Source organism: Chamaea fasciata, unplaced genomic scaffold, assembly GCF_029207755.1.
Source record: "Chamaea fasciata isolate MVZ Bird 193981 ecotype frontalis unplaced genomic scaffold, bChaFas1.0.hap1 SCAF_6, whole genome shotgun sequence".
NCBI lineage: Eukaryota > Metazoa > Chordata > Aves > Passeriformes > Sylviidae > Chamaea > Chamaea fasciata.
Window position 1 is genome coordinate 43,937,929 of NW_027094091.1, and position 16,791 is coordinate 43,954,719.

General features: G+C 46.6%; 1 protein-coding gene across 6 annotated transcripts in view; it reads right to left on the minus strand.

Annotated features, from left to right (window-relative positions):
• Window positions 1-1,222: 1,222 nt before the first annotated feature.
• Window positions 1,223-16,791, minus strand: part of MFHAS1 (multifunctional ROCO family signaling regulator 1) — a 35,186-nt gene continuing 19,617 nt past the window's right edge. The window contains exons 2-5 of one of the 6 annotated variants that reach the window (XR_010721469.1): window positions 6,905-7,031; window positions 4,962-5,401; window positions 3,631-3,682; window positions 1,223-3,447 (exon numbers count right to left, since the gene is read on the minus strand). Coding sequence is in view for 2 of the 6 variants with exons in the window: in XM_066186169.1 (XP_066042266.1) it covers window positions 6,901-7,031 (131 nt within the window). In the remaining 4 variants the exon portion in view is untranslated. Of the gene's footprint in view, window positions 5,402-6,875; window positions 7,032-16,791 lie in introns of all 6 variants that reach the window. The other 5 variants (XR_010721466.1, XR_010721467.1, XR_010721468.1 and 2 more) reach the window with 5 other exon arrangements.

Consider the following 16,791-nt stretch of genomic DNA (forward strand, 5'->3'; position numbering starts at 1 on the left):
TGTGGCTGGGGCCCCAGCACCCACCCTCAGTCGGGCCTCCTGTCTCACTCTGGCACACCAGCATCTCCTTGCAGATGCTGACATCCCCCCCCCCCAGACCTACTGTGCAACATTTGTCATCTTTGGTGGGTGTGGCACAGAGGTCCATCTCATCTTCTCCACACTGCGTGATGACAAAGGTGAGATCACACACAAGAGCTTGGGGCTACATGCACGTCCTGGTTTTGGCTGGGATAGCTTTCTTAGAGGCCGCTGCAGTGCTGTGTTTTTTGGATTTAGTATGAGAATATTGTGGACAATACACTGATGATTGAGTTGTTGCTCAGTAGTGCTCACTCCAAGTCAAGCCCTTTCAGTTTCTCGTGCTCTGCCAGTGAAAATGTGCACAAGCTGGGAGGAAGCAGAGTCAGGACAGCTGACCTGAACTGGCCAAAGGGATATTCCATACCATGGAACGTTGTGCCCAGCATATAAATGGAGGGGAGGAGGAGTTGACTGGGAGCTGCTGATGCTCATCCCCCATCACTGGGGGAGGGGCTGGGCATCAGTCAGTGAGTGGTGAGCAACTGTATTGTGCATCACTCATCTTTCTGGGGTTTTATTCCTCTCTCTTTCATTGCAATTACTAACATCATCATCATTATTGTATTTATTTTACTTTCATTATTAAACTGCTTTTAACCCATGGGTTTTAATTTTTTTTTCCTATTTTCCTTCCCACCAGGAGGTGGTGGTGAGTGAGCAGCTGTGATGATGCTTAGTAGCCAGAGGGGGTTAAACTGCAGCAGTGGGAAGGGATTTCCTCCCATTTTTAATTCACCCTTCTGGTGCTGCCACAAATGCCCCTGTTGCCAAGCAGAGGACTGCTTGTCTTACTACTCTGCCTCCAAAACCTGCTCTGAACATGAGCACGGAACCAAGTTTTCCACAAATGCGAACAACATGGTACCAGTGAGAACCACTGAGCTGGCCTCACAAACCCATAAAATAACTTAAATGGTAGTGGGGAAAAAAGCTCTTCCCCAGAAATCACCTCCCTTGCTAGACTGGGCAGTGGTTCACAGATACTAAATAAGGGGCTCCATGCTCAGATTCACTCAATGGCAAATTTCTTCATGACTTTGCTACAGCACAGATCGACAGCTAGGCGCAAACCCTTTCAGAGCTAGAGCCCAAGGAAGCACTGCAAGAGGAAAAACAAATCACACAACCAGAACTCTCCTGGAGATTGAGATCACTTTTATTTTCAGTCATTTTGGCGAGGATGTGTGGGCAAGTGTGGGTGTGGTGTGTGTATGTCTGGGCATGCATGTGTGTGTGTGCAGAGTCTTGCCCAGTGATGTAGATTATATGAATACCTGCAATTACAGTCCATGAACTGAGCCATGACGTGTGTGATGAGTGCTACACTGAGGCCCACTTGCTTGCCTCTTCTTGTGCTTACTGCAGTGCAGCATCTCCACCTCCTGGCACTGCTGTTCCAAGGATGCCAGCCCAAGATCCTATCCAAAGGACGTGAGAGGAACTGAGCTCTGGAATCTGACTCTGCAGGAGTGAGCCAGTGGATTTTTCATCTCACTTAGTGAGCTCCTAAATAACATTTGCAGTTCCCTTTGACACAACCATATCTAAGTCCTCACAGTGAGGAGCCTCAATTGCTTTGAGGCTTTAACTGCCTCAAACTTTATCTGCTTCAGAGGTACAATGGGGAAGAGAACAGGGACCCCACATGAGCTCCAGTGCTACAGCACAGCCAAGCACATCTTGAGTTCCTGGGAAAGCAGCACCCAAATACACTACTGAGTTTTTACACTCACCAAGAGACTGTGGCATGGGGGATGCTGCAAGGGAGATGACCCACGCTACTGCAGCCCCCAGTCTCTTCCATCTGATCTGAGAGACCATAAGGCAGGGTAAATCCCAAACTAGGCTCTATTTCAGTTTAACTTTTTAAAGCTGAATCCCCCAAGCTGAGAGTAGAGACAATGCAGAGAGAACAGCACTGCCATGAAAGGAGACTAGTCAAAGGCATCCTGGCCTTGTGGCAAACTGGAAACCAGCTTATTTCTCTGACCTTTTTGCTTGTATCAGTTGAAACAGAGGTGTCCCATCACCCAGGACCCTCTGCAGCTGCCAGAAGTCTCCAAGTACTCCTGTAAGCCCTAAAATTGACCTAGATGTGCAGCATCACCCTTTGGGCTCACTCTCACTCACCTCTACATATTTGTATGCTGCTTAGGGACATGTAATGCCTCACATTACGCAGACCAAGAAGGCAAAACTGCTATCCTGGGAGTTTCACTTGGACGGATGCAGGTTTGAATCCGAGGTTTTGCTTCAGAGCATAACACAAGGTACTCCAGGACACCTTCCAGCTGCTGAAAGTCCTGGAGTGCAAAGCAGCTTGCTAGCTCTGCTTCCAAACCTGTCTGAGCCAGTTTCAACAGGAAATCAAAACCCATTCAGCAAGGGGTCTGCAAACCAATAATCAAAACCAGTACAATCGTCTTGAGTGCAGTAGGCATCTAGAAGATTGCCAGGAGATTCTCCTCCTATTCCGAAGGAGTTAAATTCATTGTCAGCTCCACAGGGTGACAGCTGATGGCCCAGTGCTTTCTGACCTCTTTAAAATACATCTTGAGTAAAGGCTGCAGAGTGCTCCACAGAAGCCTTAGTCAATTCTAACAGTTTGGTAACTCTTCGAGCAGGGACAAGAACAGAACACAATACATACTCTGAACTCAGGTATCTGCTGTTAGGGCACTGCATTCAAGCCCTCTTTCCTTGTGGCTTGATTAATGAAAAATGACAGATCCTTCAAAAATACAAGGCCCTCATCCCTGGGGCTCAGGGATATTAAGTGGGGTCTGAGGCAGAAGCTCAGCAAACGGACACTGTATGAGGATCCCAGGGTGCATCCTTAAAAGACAGCGACAGCAAAATCAAAAGTACTATGAGCTGCTTGGTTTGGTTCTCCTGCATGGATCTCCCACCTGGCAACTGCAAAGGGGAGATGTTTCTGAACTGCATAGAAAATTAAATGGCTTTTGCATATTAAAAAAATTCGGATGAAAACACAGTTACACCAGTTACTAAACAGTGGGTGGATGAGAAATCACTGTTTCATATTTAACAGACCCAACTAGATTGATCTCCATACTGCCACACTCCTGGCATTGCGGCTTCAGTGCACAGCAGCAGCTTGAATGCCTGCAAAGGCCAGGGAATGCTCCCATGGAGGTGGCACACCCAGGCAGGGGGGCTGTGGTCCCAAGGAGCAGGCTGTAAGACGTCTGCTCTGTCCTCTCACTCCTTCAATCCTCACGCATCCCAGACCAGATGGACGCACTGGGAAACAGGCCTCCGGCTGGAAAAGGATTCCAGTTTGTGGTTTCTTTACAATGTGGTTTCCACGCAACTTCACAGCAACAAATCGCTAGTTTCTTCCTATGGAGAACGGAAAGAGAGGTGAGTAGCAGCAAAACAGGAGAAGGCTGCCCAGCACGGGAGGTGACGGTAGGGAATGTTCTAACACAAGTTCTGCCTGTACCAGGCACGTTTCATGGGCAGCAAGACTCAGGACAAGGGAGTTTCCTAGCATTATTCCTGAGCACCACTCAAAGATCTCACCTCCCTTTCAACTTCTCCAGCCACCACAGACAATTCTGAGTCTCCGGTTTATCTACAGCAACACAGAAGCACAATTAATGATTCTCACTGATGTAAGAAGGTTCACTGCCAGAGGTAGCAGGTCAACACATGAAATCTGAGCCCAGGCTACCCTCCCAAGCTGGAACAATACCCTGAAGAGACAGGAAGCTGACTGAGCTGCCAGCTTTTACTTGGCAGCTTTTCCTCCTGAAGTAAGGTACATGGCTTGATTTCTTCTACCTGGCCTCTGGATCTCCTGCTGGAGTGGATTCTGCCCTGCTTTCCCAGCATTAAGTTCTTGCCAATGGGAAGATTTACAGTCTTGCACATGAGGCTGGCATTTGAAGGATCAGAAACCAGGGGAATACCACCTGTGCAACAGCAGCAGGTTCCAGCAGGACACATCACCGTCTTGCAGTGGTTGAAGGTCTGGCCAGCTCACATCCTAGTGGGCACTGCCTGCTGACTTGTAACACCCATCCCAGGTCTGCCGTCACAGCCCAAAGAGTTAAGAGCTGTACATTAATTAACACAAGTATTTTAAGTCTCTTATCTCTCAGACTTCCCTCAGCATCTGATGAAGGGATCCTGGCTCTGGAAATGCCTGCCTTCTACTGATTTACACTAAATAAACATTTGCATGGAGCAAGACTCACACAGCACAGTTACCAGGGCTCAGCTGCAGGGCACAAACCAATAGCAACATCTTAGAAGTCTTCAAAGCCACATAGCTGGGGGGGAAACCAGAACTTTGGTACCAGTGCTCAGCCTGGCCTTTCCCACATCTGGAGAGGGAAAACGGCTGCTTTTGAAGCATGGCTGCCAGGGTGACCCCAAGGGGATCAGGATCAGTTTGTAACACACAGCCACACACTGCTTCACCAGATCTCTGCACAAAGATGCCTGGGTGGCTTTCCTAGGAGGATGATCAAGATCTAGATTTTTAGTGCTCTAGTGGACACAACACATGGGAAGTACCACAATGGCAGTAACAGAGCATCCAGACGTGGCAGAGCAGTAGCTGTTCAGGGATAATGGTAACACTAGAGATAAGAAATAGCATGTGCCAGAGGCACACTGACTGCCCTGCTTTTGTCCCTGCATGATCACAGCACATCCTCACCAATTCATGGCACAACATATGTGAACGCACAGGGCAGGAAACATTTCCCAGCCTGCTTCTCTGCCAGCCTCCGCTCAAGATTGCTGCATGGGACACAGCCAACTGTCTTGTGGTGGAACAATTTTAAAGGCTTCACAGTACCAACCCACTCCCCGGCAAAGCCTTGGCCAACTGCCACAAAACTCACTTGTCCAGGAACAAATCCAGGGAATCCCGCTACAGCTCATTTCAAGAGATTTTCCTCCAAGCAGGTCTGAATTAAATGGTATACCAAGAACATTTTTACATTCATCATGAGATCCAAATGGGTTTTCAACACGCGATCAATGGGTCCACAGAAACCTATCCCCAGTGCTTTCCCTCCGGCCAGCAGCCCTGCCATCTGCAGCAATCATTTTCCTTCATGCCTGGTCATCCCCAACCTCCAGATGACTTCATCCACTCCAGCCATGAGGCCCCCACCTGGGAGCTGCCCCTGCCCCACAGCATTTCTTTCAGGGTCCAAAGTCCAAAGTCCCATTGATCCCCCTCAGCATCAACTCCACAACTGGAAAGATGGGAGCACTGCAGAGCATCAGCCATGTTCTGCCTGGTGGAAAACCTTTGGCACCAGCACTAACAGTTTATCTGGAAGAGGAAAGGATAAAGAAAAATTAATATAGCAGGGTACATAGTGCTTGAGATGAATAACCTAAGACACACAATTTTCTCTAGGCTTCTAAATAGGGAGTGTGAAGTAAAGTAAAAGTAACACAGGTTTTTTTGAGAACACCAGTTTCCTGCCAGCAGAATGACTGTGAAACTGGGACACAACAGACATTGTGGAAGGCAGGCTAGAGGACAAGGAGGATAGGAGGTATAGCCTGACAAAGCACAGTACAACAAAAATGGCACCTGCAGGTTAGAAACATGCCGTGCCGAGTACACACACACAAGAGAACCAAATGAACAGGCAGTAGTGACCTCTGGCTCAATATCAGAGCAGCTTTGTTTTCTGCCCCAGGTGAGCACTTCAACCTCACCTTCACACACAGCTCAACAACCACCCATCACTGAAGCTATTCTCAAACAGGAGTGGTATTTTGGAATGGGAGGGTACTGAACAGAGATAACACCATCTAAAGCTACTGTCAAGACACTGAAGTGAAGGTAACAGGCATTCACATACAGCACAGCAGCAGACACCAGCAAGACCCTCAGTTGCTCCTCTAAGCTCCCTACTGAATTCCCTCGTGCCAATTAGAACAGACCACAGCTGAATTTCTGTTTTTCCGGAAAACCCAAGCATCAAAAAGCCAAGGCATTGGCTGCTTTTGTGAGTGTTGTTCCACATTTTTTCCCCACCACAATACAGCTCTGTTTTCCAAGCACATTCCCACTCTGTGAAGTACATATAGGCTATAGATACACAAGAGGGCAGAGCTCCTGTCCAGAGGGACCTCACCAAACTGGAGGACTGGACCGACAGTGCTGTAAAATTCAACAAGGACAAGTGTATAACTCTACTCCTACAACAGGAGAACCCCATGCACCACCATAGCCTGAAGTCCTGCTGGCTTGGGATCTGGTGGAGATCATGTTAAACGCAAACCAGAAATGCATCTTATGGCAATGAAAGCCCCCAAAAAAAAAAAAAAAAAGAAAAAGAAAAAGAAAAAAAGAGTGAGACTCAGATAATTAAAAGGAAAGAAGTTCTGTCCCAGAATAAAGTCTGGAGAGGCGGTAGAGGCGGTAGTACCTCCATCATTGTCCTCCAAGGATGACACTCTCACCTATACAAGGTCCCAAAGAACCTGACTTGCCTGTGAGAATGGTCCTGCCTGAGAAGGGGGTGTACAGAAATCTCCTGGGGTCCTATCCTACCAAAACCCACCTATGACTGCATTATCTCCTGATCTGTCCTGCCCAATGTGTGTCTTGCATCTGCCACAACACAGCTCAGAGAACACCTCAGCCCATTTCATGGTACTTCTTATCCTCTGAGTGGGCTGTCTATAGCCATAAATAATTAGAACAGTCCCCAGGCTGTGGGGCTGCTGCCTTCCAGAAAGAAGTGCTTAGTGAGGGCATGTTTTACGTAGGCTTTCTGGTGTCTACTGACAAGGGAATAGGTCTGCATTCTGGTCTCACTTGGAACAAGGGCTGATCACAGTAGGAGTGGGGGGGTAAACCAAGGCAACATTAACTCGCTCGCTGCCGTTCTTGGGACAGATGATCTCCGTCAGGCCCTCTGGTCGCGGCTGACTCAGCAGTTCCCCTGTGAATAAAGGAAAACAATGAAAACTTTTAAGCATCAGCAAGGAAATTTTTTCTTTTAGCATGCCCCTCCTCTCCCCATACCAGGTAAGCACCCATGAGTGACACAGGCGAGCACTGCAAGAAGGCTTACTGGTCCTGCAATGCGAGCAGGTCCCATACATGTAACTATGGTGAGTGTCCTGAGTACAGCTTGGAGACATGCTGCTCCTCACACACAGAACATCTGCCATCTTTCCAGTCTTTGAATCACTGCACACAGCTTGGAGAGCTCCTTAGGGATTCAGAGTATCTAGATGGAAGACTCCCTAATGCCTCTCTCCCTGGATGCATTAGCCACAACTGCCATGGGACTGCTGCTGCATCCTGTCAGGACCCTTGGCTCTGCCATACTCTGCTAAGCATGCAAATCCCAGCTCCCAGCTGTCAGCCCTCCGATAATGGAGGCAATACCAGCTCTGTATTGAGTCAGTAGCAGTGGGGGGCTCTCACACCGCCTGGCATCCCTCTCTGAAATGAGTTGCGTCAGCTCCACTGCTGAAGTGCCAAGTTGGCAGCTCCTCACTGCTGGCACCCTTGCAGAATGTAGTTCAGGGCAAGACACAGGTCAGCACAGTGAGAGGGGAAAGCCAGTTGCTGAGATGTGCCCAATCCTGGGGAACACTTCTCCAACAGCTTGCTCAGAGCAAATCAAATTTCTTCCAGGTTCCATTCCACACATGCCTGGCCCCAACAAGGCAGATTCCCCAGACATCAACATGTCATCTCCTCAGAGTAGTCCAGCTACAGCTTAGACACCCAACAGCACCAGAAACACTCTTGATAACTGTCTGGAAGGTAGGGTCTGCTCTCAAAACCAATATGCGATGACCAGCAAGGGCTCAATTCTTCTGAGTCCACTTGCATGGGTGCCAAACAAACCCACCCAAGGCAGAGGCACCAGGTCACAACTGGCTTGATCAGTGACTTTCTTTACAGAGGCAGGCCAGCTGTAAGTGGGCTGCAGCCACAGGTCCACACAAAACTCTCTGGACCCATCAACCAAGCAGGCACTGAGAGCTGTCCCCACTTCCACTAAAACAGGCAAGACAGATGGTCCTTGGACTCCTCTATTTTTAAATGCACTTGCAAAAAATTCCTCTACTGCTAAAGAACATCAGAAAATGCCTCCTTCTGTCTAGTGGATATTGCCGGGCACCCCAGGAAAAACAGAAAAGAAATCACACTTCAAAGTACTGCTCAGCCTGTGCAGCAATAACACAACAGGCAGCCCCATCATGGGGCATGAAGCCCTACAAACGCTCTTCCCCCTTCTCCTTCTCACACTGCCTCTCTTCTCACTTTCAGGAAACAGCATGTCATTTCACATTGTGAAAACAGAGGGGAGGGCTTGGCAAGGAATACGCACAGTTCCCCTTGAGAGACACCCCACTTGTAGGGCCAGCAATTCCAGTTTACTCTGATGGTCTGCAGTCTGAATTCACATTAGGTTTGAGTATCTCCCCTCACCTCACAGCTACATTCAAACCTGAACTGGCAGAGCAGCTTTTAAGTGAGGAAGATGTGTCTTCCAAACCAGAAGAAATTGATGGCATTTGCAATTCAAAGTAAAGTCTGCAAGGCAGCGTCTTCAATTACATGAGCTGTCATACTTTGAAAGCAGCACTGCACCCCATCAAGCATGTACATCACAGGGCTCCATCTCCCAACAATTCCCAGGCTTCCAACCCCAGGTTGACTTCCAAAGTGCAGTATTGATAACTGTACTGAAAGCACCATCTCTGAAAGATGAGTCACAAAATCAGTGCACCATTATGCACTTTAAAGACAGGGCTAATATCCATTAGATCTTAAATCAGAGGAGTGCAGTAAGACTGGTCTGTCTGCTTGAACCTTCATTCCTATTTCCATCTTCCCACTTCAGAAATACTTACATGGTGATTTCTCACGCAGGGAAGATTGCTGTAGGATAAAATAGATGTCTGATTTGCAGGCAAAACCCTTGCCATGGCTCTTCAGTCACCCTGCTTTTTTTCATGGCTTTACCTTCCCCTGGAGGCTGACTCTGGGATAAAGCTCAGCTTACCCTGTACCCAGCCCCAACCAAATCTGTACCAGCCCCACTCCCATTTCCTGCTGACATACATGCTGCTCCCCAGAAGAAAGACTTTTCTTACAATTTCTCCATAAGACATATCATGCACTAAGTGGACAGAAGGTCACCTATGCATCCTTACTATTCTTCCCCTTTTCAGCTAAAAGATGTCCTGCTACTTTACTATACTGTTCTCACCTCCTTCTCATTGCAAACTGGTCATCTTTGCTGTACAAACTCATCACAATACTAAACTAGGTATAACTATCTAAATTACACCTTATATAACTACTGAATAAAAGCCAGTGCAAATCCCACTGCAATGTGCAATGTAATGCATGCTCTAACAAACTAGCATTGAGACACCCTGCTTGGATACAACTCTCCAGGCCCAGAATCTCTTAGAGGTTTCAGAAACATCACATTTCTATTCAAAAATTATTCAAACTGAAGGAAATTAGCAATAAAAGTCTTCAGGGCCACAGCAGGGGGGGAAAGAGGAGATCCAATGAGGTATTGGACTGATTGATACACAAGGACAAGCTAAGTGCCTGGCATGGGGAGGTGTTTGCTTGCTTTAATTGTTAAGTTTAAATGCAGTTTAAATGTAGCATCTTGTGTCTGCCCCTATGCACAGGCTGCATTTTGCACATTCCTCTGTGAGCATGTCACAAATTTTACTCAAACCTCAGTTCTGCCTGCCCTCTCTGAAAGGTTCCCTGAAATAGCACATACACAAACACGAAGCTTATCCTAGTCTTAACATGGACTTAGTTTTAATGTTAACTTCCATAGAAGCCAATAAGGTTTTTACCAAAACTCCAACTACTTTGTCTTAAAGTGAAAGACTATGACAGTCAAGTGCGTGAAGCAAAACTTAATTTTTCAGTAGAAAAATCTACATGACAAAGATTATTCATCTGATTTAAGCGCATGAGCCTTGTTTCTAAAGGCACTTTAATCCTGGGTACTTGATGACCAAGGCCTGATGTTTAGATGCACCCAAATCTCAGATCAGTTGACAGTAGAGAGGCACTCGCCAGGCTTGGTTAAGAAAATGCTTGAGAAGGTGCTCCCTTGCTGCCTCTCATTTGCAATGGCACAAATGGTGCAGAAAAGTTCTATCTGTCCCATGGCCACTCTCCTGGTGTTTTGGCACAGAAATTGGTCTCCACAACTTGGTAAAATGTGCTGCACAGCAAGTTAAGGTTGAGACACAAACCAAGGCCCTGTCAGGAAACTGCCATGGTCAGTTTGGCTGCTGCCATAAGTTGGTTTGTAAACTCCCCCAGACAGATGGGCTGAGCGAGTCATGCTGCCCACACCATTTAAAAGAAATGCGCTATACATGGACAGTCCCAGGGAAAGGCAGGAACAAACCTTTACCTTTTTGCAGCACTCTACCAGAAAGGCCTGTTTCCTTTCAGCATTAGCCAGCTCACCTGAAGCAGTTACTTCTATGTCAGCAAGATGTTCTTCACTGCCACTCTTTTATCCCAGAATAGACACAGGCACAGGCTCACTCAAAGCTCATGCCAGTGATCAAACCCATGCATGCTGCAAAGCACACTCCACTGGCCTTTAGAAAATACCCGTGAAATGCCAGATACCCGTGACAAATCAGAGAGCTAGGAGAGAGACTGACAGCAAGAAAAGTGAGTACTTGTAGGAGTGTTTGGTTACTCCATGCTGGCAGCCAGACAATGCCAGCGGTAAGCCTACTTGGCTGCCTAACATAGAGGAAGGCTTTGCATGCAGGAAAAAAATCCCACCTAGATCACTTGCCTTCATGCAGTTCCCACTGCAGTGGCTGTGCTAAGCGGTCCAAGGTTCCCCATTCACGTATCAAGAATCTGCTGCAAGGGCACAGGGATGAGATATTCTGCTGTGGCCTGTCATGCCATCTCCTCTCCCTCAGAGCTCCCAGGACAACACATTTGCACAGTATCAGCCTCATGATGTTTATAATTTTCATGCTGTCATTCCTGCCATCAGGATCTGGAGCCCATTGGGACGAAAAGCCAGCAGTGGATGAGCAGGACCGGGCCCCAGCTTTGTGGTGTTGCTTCTCTCTCTTCAGTCTGCCAGGGACCTTGATGACATATCGCTCATGCTTTACAATAGGGGTATGAGAGCCAAAACCAAGCTGCTCCTACATCTTGCCCTGCTTCAGCACTGACCCACTTACTCCATCATATAGCCTAGAGTTGCTCCAACCAAGGACCCACTGCAACCTCAGTGCTCATATGTTCTCTTACCCTAACCCCTTTCTCACTCCTCCTCCTTCTGAAGGCCTTCCAACACAAACCACTGCAAGTGGGGTTGACAGGAGATGGACTTCACATCTCAGCCCCAACTGCTCCTCTGCCAAGCCTCCTCTCACTAATCTTTGCTTGTGACATCTCTCAGCATAGCACTCAGCAGTCATGCCTTCAGAAGACTAGAGAATAGAACACTTCAACATTGCCTGCATGCCCAAAGCACGTGCCCCATGCTTGGCTTCCAACAGCACTTGGAAAATAGGGCGCACATGAGAGCTCTGGGTCTCAGAACACCTCTCTGTGTTGTATGAGGTCCCATCCCCTTCCACCCATAAAACTGCAAAGAAATTTGGGCTGAAAAAGCCATAGTTTCTGTGCCTATTTGTTGTTTTAAGGTTCAACAGCTGGAGCACTTACACAATTACATCAAAGCTGTCACAGAGGCAGGGTGAGATGAATATCCATGTGCACAGATTTCCCCTTCTGCTTTAAGCGAAGGAAACGCCCTCACATGCTGGGACTTTGCAGCCAGCTCTACAAGAAATCTTCCAGGAGTCTTGGCAGAAGGAAAAGGAAGGAGATGGTGTCTCACAACAAGCCTGCTTCTACTCCACACCATTTAAATCTTCCCTGCCAGTCTCTGCTTAGATGAAACTAATTACTTGCTTCATACAAATGTTGCTGTGCATGACACACAAGCTTATTCTCAAGCACTGTGCGCAGAAAATACTGCTCTGTACTGGTATGAATTTTTAATATGCTCCTTGCAGTTCTGCCTGCATGTCACGCACAAAAATATTCCCCAGAAGGATAGAACACTGCACTTGATTTATTTCTGGAGTCTGAGCGACCTGATCTACCCGGCCTGCTTGAGGCAGAGGGCTGGATAGAGACCTCCAAGTTAGGACTTAATTTTTTTCTCACTGAAGCTCATTCTCCTGGCTACAAATATAGCCCCCCCCCCAAAAAAAAAAAAAAAAAGAAAAAAAAAAAAAGAAAAAAAAAACTGAAAGCAGAGACATCACAAAAGGGAGCAGAGCAGGGTGAAATGCACGTTATGAATAAAAGTTTCATAAGCCTCATGTAGAAGTCCCCAGTCAGAGGAGCTTAGAAAAAACAACAACAAAACTCCCAGCCTGTCAAAGAACCCTACTGGGAGAGACAGCTGTGCAAAAAAGGCAACAGAGAAGAAAAACTCTGTTGGTAAGCAATGATCACAAATGCAGGCTGGTGAGCAGAACCACCCATCAGATAGAGGACATGTCCAGGAACAAACGAGCCTGGGATTTGATACAGTTAAAAAAGAAAGGAAAGGCTTGAAAACAAAAAGAAAGCTTGCTCTGGAGATGTAGAGTGGGAAAGGCAGCCAGTTGCAAGGCAAAGACTAAGCCTACAGAGGTGAGTCCCCAAGAACAGAAGCTGATAGCACGGAGAAAAGACTGCTGAGAGCAAGGGTCAGAGCTTTCCAAAACATGCAACAGGAACTGTCTTCTCCTTTGAAGGGTTCAAGACCAAAACCACCAACAGATCCCTTGAGCAGAGAGCAGTCTCCTGTGGCTGCCCAGCTCCAACCTAGAGCATCACAACTGCTAGAGGGGCAGGCTCAGCCTTGGGGCTGCTGGCTGATCCAAGCACTGGACAACTTTCCAGCTCCTGCATTCACAGCATCAGCTGTCCCTCGAGCCAGCACCTCATCTCTAGGCCTCACAGCTCTGACTGTGGACACATATATGGCTCACCTTGCATACTTGCCCCAGATGGCTGCACGGGAAATTGTTTTCTCAAGGCTCTTAAGTCATGTGAGGTGAAAGAAACAAAACAATCTCTGGAAACAGACGGCAGTGCTTTTCAGCCTGGAGCTGACAGGTCAAGCTTCAGAATCCAGAGCTGCAGGCCAGGAACCCCAGAGGTGCTGCAGAACCTGGGCTCTGCTCAGCTCAAGCCTCGGCAGCTTTTCCCCCAGCAGCTGAGATCACCCTGCACTTCACCTACCTAAGGAGCTACCAGGTTAATTACCCCGGCAGGAAGCCCAGGGCTGTGCCAAAGGCTAGGGTGCTCTGCGAGGCCTGTCCAGGAGATATAGGCAGACAGATGCTGTCCTGGCAATCACTAACTCTATCTTCTGCCACTCAGGGAATGGGAGAGTCACACAAACACCAGCTATGGTCAGAAGGCTTAAAGGGTTAAATACCTTCTCTCTTCCCCAAGTCATTATAGGGTCAGCTAGCTCTTAACACATCATTGCCACAGCAGAAGAGGACATTGACATATCCGAGCATTTGCAAAAGCTCTGGGGAAACCCTTGGCACTGGACGTATCACACCTCGAGGCGGAGAACTTGAGTGGAAAGGGTTTTGAATGTTTGACTCAACAGCTACAGGGGGTTAATTATTCAAATTCAAAATACCAAATTACACCTCATACACTCATTTTCCCCTCATGAGTTATTTGAGATCATCTCTTACCAGTGTGGCAGTACAAGGCTTCCAAGTACAAAACTTGGAAAACTCTATGTTTTTCCAAAACACTAGTTAATTATATTTTTTTCAGGCACATAGAAATTAACTATAGTTAGAAATGGAATTCAATTAAAAGCAAATTAAAAACCCCTTCTTACATTCCACAAACCACACAATTTAGTACTTCCCATCTGCAGACTCACAAACACAAATGCAGGAGCAGTAAATGATCAAAACAGCTCCATCAAAATAACTCCAGGAGCAGTTGTGAAAGTTTAAGCCTTCTGTCTCCTGCTGGCAGTATGAAATAAGCAGTTCTGAGAAATAAAAGATGGTTGCCACCTGACCTATTCCTAAGCCAGTGTGGGTGATCAACCACCGATGTGGCTGCACAACGAACGCAACTTCTCTCTCCTCCTTCTGCAGTCCATGAGATACTGAGTGCAGACAGCATGTATGCCAGGTAACACTGACATCTCACAAACCGCCATGAGGAGAGCGGGCTGTGACTTTTGACACTACCGTTCCTTCCAAAAAGATGAGGAAAGGGGATGAACAAGATGCCATTTCTCCACTCTGTTTCATCAAACTCAATATATTTTAAATAGTATTTCAGAATGAGTAGCTTCCTTTGTCCAACTTCATCTCTACCTATTCTGTTGGGCACTCCATCTTTGTTCTCCCTGTGCAGTAGGGAAGGTAGGAACAAACCAGCTCTTCCCATTAGTGACCATAGCAGACCATGGAGAAAGGACGTGACCAAAGGGAACAAGCAAACAGCACAGCATAAGGTCTTAGAAAAATGAGAGGGGGCACTGGGGAAAGATTGAGAAAATAAAACATCCTTCAAAAAGCTGAATGTTTTGCTGTCCTTCTAATATCTGAAAAGCTTTTTGAATTGGCAGGCTGCAACACAGCACTTTCTGACAACTGCAATACAAAGCCATGAAAAATTGATTTGCTTCATTAACATTTTAGGACCTTATTAGCTGGAACGAAATTGACTGTCAAGGCATTTTAAGGGAGAGTCATGGTGTAATGAGCTCAGTGTGAATTATCCTCATCCCAGAATAGAAACAGGCCTGTCACTGAGTAACCAAGCCCAGAATCTACCTTTTGGTTATTTTTAATTCCACCCCTTCAGACGTATCTGCCATAAGCACTTTTTCAGTATGACAAGGCAAGGCACCTTGTAAGCTGGAGAGAAAGCTGCAGCCTGCCCCAACCTGTCTGTTGTCAGTAACAGCAAGGGACAACTGCACACAGAGCATCCACCTGAGCACTAGACACCACTGGCTGCAGACAGTCCAGACGGCAACAATTCCCACCAGTCTCAGCCCATCCTTCCAAACAGTAATTTCAAAGCTATTACTCCTCCATCACAAAGGAGCTGCTAACCCTTTTTTTGTCCAGATGATCAGCACACTGCAGGTCCAACTAAATGGTAAAAATAAAAAAAAACAACAAAACAAAACCACAAAAAACATTTCAAAGGGGTTCACAAAGCCATTACTACGATAAACAGTGAAGAGGCAAGGTCCACTGAAGTCTGCAAGGAGTAACAGGACTGGTCACCATCCTGCTACCTCTGTTTTTAGGTCACAACACATTAATAGGTGGCCATGTGAAAAGCCAGCTCCCAGAGCAGGCCGTACAAGACTCAGTTCCACTGACTTCCAGCCTTATGCAACTGGCGAGACAGAGCCAAGCCTTCACCTGCCCTTTTGCTAAATTCAGAGAATTAGTCAGTTTGGAAGACATTTTTCCTCACAATAGTCTAGCTACTAGTATTGCACCCAGAACTGGTTGACTGTTTTCTGCCTGCTCCAACACAAAAATGAGAAAGTCTCAATGCAGGTACTACATGGTGCACTTGAGAAAAAGCAAAAGGAAGCACCTGATGTAGACTGCTGCAACACAAGGGTTCACAAGCAGACCAGACCATTAACTGGCAAAGTGTCCTTAAGCATTACTAAAGAGACAAATCCATGTGCTGATGTCATCTGCTGATGACAGACTAAGGCTGGGAGAGCATTTAGGACAAGTTTTGTCCCCTGTGGCTTATGCCCTCCTTGCAAGATGTGCATGTATGCCACGGTTTGAAAGCAGGATTCTGGCTAGGAAGCCCCTCTTCTACAAGTTGACAGGTGTCCAGCTGGAAAGTGAAAAATCTGGAGTTTTCCATTGTAGTAACCTTTCTTTTCTTTTTATTTATTTATTTATTTATTTAAATTTACTTGCCTTTTTCCAGCAAAGAAAAAGGAGAACAAACCAAAACACACATTTAAGACTTGCATTTATGTGTTCTGCCCAACAGTCTCCTCTGAGATTAAGTAAACTCCTTTCTCGGTAAAAGTAACTTGACTCCATGAGTTGCTGTTGCCTTAGGGCCATTCCAAGGTTTCAGTCTATTTTGCAAACTGAACTGGAAGGAGCTGTATTTTCAAACCTGTGGTGGTAAGTATTCTCTCCCATACCACTTAAGGTGACACGCATGCATAATATTCCTCTGTAAAGCTATTCTGGTCACCCTAAAACACTCATTCATCAGGACAACCACAGAGTCCACTTAAACACAGGAACATTTGTTTTTACCCTTCAACATCGACTGGTCTAAGAAGAAAAGCCTTGACACCAAGGGTCTTGCTCATATTCAAATGTTAAATCAAGTGTTTTACTTGGTTATTGAACCAACTTGAACTTACCCCTGTTCCAATCAACATAACTTCATATTGAAGTCACTTTACTCGGGAATTTGGTCTATGCATGTATAACACAAAATTTATTCTAGGCTCACGCTTAATAGGAACAAAATGCCTCCTTGGCATTTTTCCTTCAAAGCTATCCACTTTCTACATAGTAATAACTAACCTCAAAATACAGGCTGTCTACAGGTATGGCTTTAGCTGACCAGGATGCTGCAGGATCAGAGAAGTTTCCTTAATT